Raw genomic sequence first — 3,987 nt, forward strand, 5'->3', positions numbered from 1 at the left:
CCTGCCAGATTCTGGGGCATGTCTGGGGACATGTTTTCATGATGAGCACAGGCAGCAGGGTGTGCAGACATGCTGCAAGTATGTTTGCATTTACACACAAGCAAACACACACCCACCCACATGGTGGTGTGCTTAAGCAAGGGATGTGATGTCCTCATTTTTTTTTACTGGGGTACATCTCCACCCACAGCTGCAGGGAGAGAGGACTCTGCAGCCACAGCACTACAGCAGAAGCTGGGAAATTGCACAAGCAAGTTGGAATGGCTTGTGATGCTTCTGAACTTCTGCAGTTGCTTCCTTTCCACTTCAATAAGGTGACATATTTGACACCAATCCGAAGGGCTTCACATGTAGGACTCAACAGGGCACTGCCAAATCCTGCTCATTAGCAAAGTGACCATCAGAAAGCAAAAGTACAGTCATGAAAAAAGACTTCATACTCTCCCCCAAACCAGGCAGAAGTGAGGAAGCACAAAAGTGCATTCTCATCTCACACCATGTATCCTCCAAAGGCCCCTCTGCTCCTGCACCAGCATTCCAGAGGAGAGAACAGAAAACCCCTTCCTCCCAAAGCCTTGCAGCACAGGGAAAAAAAAATCAAAGAAGTAAAAATCCCACAGGACTAACTCACCTCTAGGTTGTTTTGCATCTGCAATAACCTGAAAGTTTGATATCAAACTCTACACAGCAGACAAAACCTAGAAGAGTTACGTGTTCCCTACATCCACCCATGTGAAACAGAGAATTCAGGTTCCCAAGAGGTAAATAAAGTTCCCATGTTTTCCCTAGAGAATTTCCGTGACGGAAACAACCTTCTTACTGGTGTCGGCTGTCAACAGTTTTTAATCGATCATCATTTCCTTGTAATAATCATCCCTGGGAGCAGGAACTCCTAGCTGAAGTACCCCATTATTAAATTAAGAGGCTGTTTCAAAAATGTGCAATGACTGGGGTCAGGTTAGCAAGGCATCACTTCAAGGAGATAGAGGAGTAAAAGATGAGTAGAAGGCATTTTCCCAGGTGTAACTCAACCGCTTCCCGGCTATTGTTTCCCTCCCTGGGAATCTGTGCAAATTGAGCGCGGAGCCGTGCAAGCTGCTCAGAGCGCGCCCATTTTCCTTCCCTTCTTCCCTAACAAAAGCTCCCTCCAAAGCTCCGCGTCGGGGCTGGACATCTGTCGCCGTTTGGGGGGGCTGGCGTGGTCATTGAAAAGAAGCAGTGACCTGTCAGCTTTGATTGATGGCCACAAACCTCCGGGCTCGACCCCTCGTGTGGGAAAAGAAGTCCCGCCAAGGAAAGGTCCCTTTCACATGCTAATTCGGGGTTATAAATACAGCAGAGGAGCAGCGGAGCAGCCAAGAGCCCATCTGGAAACGGAGCGACCCACTGCCCGAGCGCATCCTGCCCATCCTCTGCCCCCGGCGCGGCTGCCTGGGCTAGAATGACGGCCACAGCCTCCAGCGGCAGCGCCCACAGGCTCTCCAGCACCAAGGAGGAGAGGAAGGTAGGTGCTCTCTGCGCTGCTGCAGCAGCACCGAGTGTGAACGGTGGGTGCTGGGGCTACGGGCTCTGCTTCCAGGAAAGGGGACAATTCTTTTCCTCGTATAAAGCTGTTTTCTCTGAATTTAACCCATATGGGTGTTTTTCTCTGCCTTAGAAAGGCTTCTCTCTGTTTTGTTTGGGTAAACTCTGCCTAAAGTGAGTGGAAGTGGGAGAACTGAGAGAGCTGTTGCCATCTAAGGGACAGGCTATGGCTGGAGCTGGCACACACTCCATCCACATCTTGTCCTTGCTGAACACAGTGTCACCCCACAGTAGCTTCACACAGGGTATGGGGCTCTCTGTCCTTGCTGAACTGCAGCAGAGAGAGGAAAAAAAAAGTCAATTGTAGTTTTTCCTGCCTCTTTTCTTTCCAGTTAAGAAAACCCCTCATTGAGCGGAAGCGAAGGGAAAGGATTAATAACTGCTTAGACCAGCTGAAGGAGACAGTTGTGGGTGCATTTCACCTGGATGTAAGTGCTCAATTTTATGCTGCTTTTTGTACTTTTTCTGGTGGGGAATTAGTTTTTTTGGGGTTTTTTGTTTGTTTGTTTTGGGGGGGGGATTGTCTCTTCTTTTGAAAAACTGAGCATGGTGCAAACTCTTCATTGCCTCTAACTACTGCACTCTTTCCAGCAGTCTAAACTGGAGAAAGCAGACATCCTTGAAATGACAGTGAAGCACCTCCAGAATATCCAGAGCAGCAAGCTGATGGGTGAGTGCTCGGTCCCTCCCCCAGTGCGCACCGGGCAGGAGGGTGCCAGCAGGTTAGGTCCCTTGGCAGCCTGGCAGAAGCATCCTTCAAGCCAGGAGAGGCCCAGGCTGCTGCTGGCGTTCGGCTGTCTCCACTAGATGGGGAGATGGAGCTGGGCACTGGTGAATCCACGGAAGGCGTTTTTTCCTTCCAGAGCCGCTTTCTGCTTTTTGCCGTAGTTTTGCCTTGGCAGCAGGGCACAGGGGTTCACGCCCTGCTCGCCTTCTCCCTGCAAACGAAGTATCCTCTAGTAAACCCAGTGGCTTCAGCACTGAACCCCCTGGGAGCTCCCGGGAAACTTGGTGAATGTTTCCCAGGAGGAAAGCACCAATCAGTTCTTACTCGCTCACCAACTCCTCTTTGTCTCCTCTCCCACACAGCTGACTCCAAAGTGGGTCTGGAAGCCCAGCAGAGGTACAGCACTGGGTACATTCAGTGCATGCACGAGGTGCACAACCTCCTTCTCACCTGCGAGTGGATGGACAAGACCCTTGGGGCACGCCTGCTAAACCACCTGCTGAAATCCTTGCCCAGGTCTGGTGAAGACACCTGCAAAGCAGCATTAAGGTCTTCAAGCCCATCTCAGCAGCCTCTCTTGATGCCAAAAAGTCCCCTGAGCCCTAAGGGGAGCACTAGGGGCACAAACCGAGCACAGGAACGCTTCTACCCTGCGGAGAACAAGCAGGTGTCCAAAAATTCCTTCCAGCTGCCGTCGCTGTCGGTTTTCAACCAGGTTGATGCTGCACCTCCCAGACAGGTCCTGCAGCCAAATTTTTCTCATAACAACCCGAGAATGGGGTCATTAGATATGTGGAGACCATGGTAAAGTGTGTTTTTGATTATTATCCTAACCTTAGACACTCTTATGTATGTATCTTATAGATATGTTTCTTTAAAACACTTGTGGAGCAAGTCTGTTCCTGTAGGTGTACTAAAGACCAGGGTACTTCAAGCCGAAGTAAACCTATGTGTAGCCTGCATTGTAGAAGGCTGCTATTATTTTTTATTTATTTAATACATCTAAATTATTGTATAGAATCCTCTTGCGCTCTTTAGTGCATATTAATTATGTAGTTTTCTTGTCTTACATTCTAAAATAATTAAGTTCCTGTTAATAAAAATACAAGACATCAAGGAATGACCCTCTCTGGCATCAAATTTACCTCTCAGACTTCACATAAGCCACTGAGATCACTGTTGGATAAAGGGGTAAATGGCTGATCTCTCCTGCTTTTATTATTATCCTTATGCAGCTGTAGGAGGTTCTAGTCTCAATTTCTGTAAAAATGCTGCAGTGATTAGGGAAAAAAAACAGAAAGGGAGAGGCTTGGTCTAGACTTTTTAGGTTGTTTAGAAGTGCTCTGTGGGTTGCTCACTCCAGCTGTGCTGTTCCCAGCCACCCACACATCCTGACACTTCTCCTAAACCAGTGAGCTACAGGTATGTATATGTAAATATGTGTTACATATAGTTACATTTAGGGATCTTTTTTGTTTGTTTCTGTAACTAAAAGTTCTAAAGAAACTTGGAAGATAATGACTGATATTTCTCCCAGCCTTGTCCTGTGTGCTCTGAATAAACAGTACTTGAGCATCTGCTTTTGTTTTCTTCTTTTACAGTTTTTCCTCAAGGCAGTTGAAAGAGCTGGTTTGGGTTTTGCCCCTGATACTTTATAAGAAAGCAGCATGCACCAC

General features: G+C 47.9%; 1 protein-coding gene across 1 annotated transcript; it reads left to right on the forward strand.

The window, feature by feature from the left end:
- Positions 1-1,441: 1,441 nt before the first annotated feature.
- Positions 1,442-3,119, forward strand: LOC103809402 (transcription cofactor HES-6-like). The gene is made up of 4 exons (XM_009082228.1): positions 1,442-1,504; positions 1,917-2,012; positions 2,179-2,254; positions 2,674-3,119. Exons 1-4 carry the CDS (start codon positions 1,442-1,444, stop codon positions 3,117-3,119), a joined length of 681 nt encoding a protein of 226 aa, XP_009080476.1.
- Positions 3,120-3,987: the final 868 nt, after the last annotated feature.

This window comes from Acanthisitta chloris, unplaced genomic scaffold (assembly GCF_000695815.1).
Source record: "Acanthisitta chloris isolate BGI_N310 unplaced genomic scaffold, ASM69581v1 scaffold33789, whole genome shotgun sequence".
NCBI classification, from domain to species: Eukaryota; Metazoa; Chordata; class Aves; order Passeriformes; family Acanthisittidae; genus Acanthisitta; species Acanthisitta chloris.

Excerpts from the sequence above, each read along its gene's own strand:
- LOC103809402 (XM_009082228.1), top strand. The coding sequence starts at position 1,442 with ATGACGGCCACAGCCTCCAGCGGCAGCGCCCACAGGCTCTCCAGCACC. Across the intron at positions 2,013-2,178 it reads TGGGTGCATTTCACCTGGAT|TCTAAACTGGAGAAAGCAGA; the intron begins GTAAGTGCTCAA and ends TCTTTCCAGCAG. Across the intron at positions 2,255-2,673 it reads CCAGAGCAGCAAGCTGATGG|CTGACTCCAAAGTGGGTCTG; the intron begins GTGAGTGCTCGG and ends TCTCCCACACAG.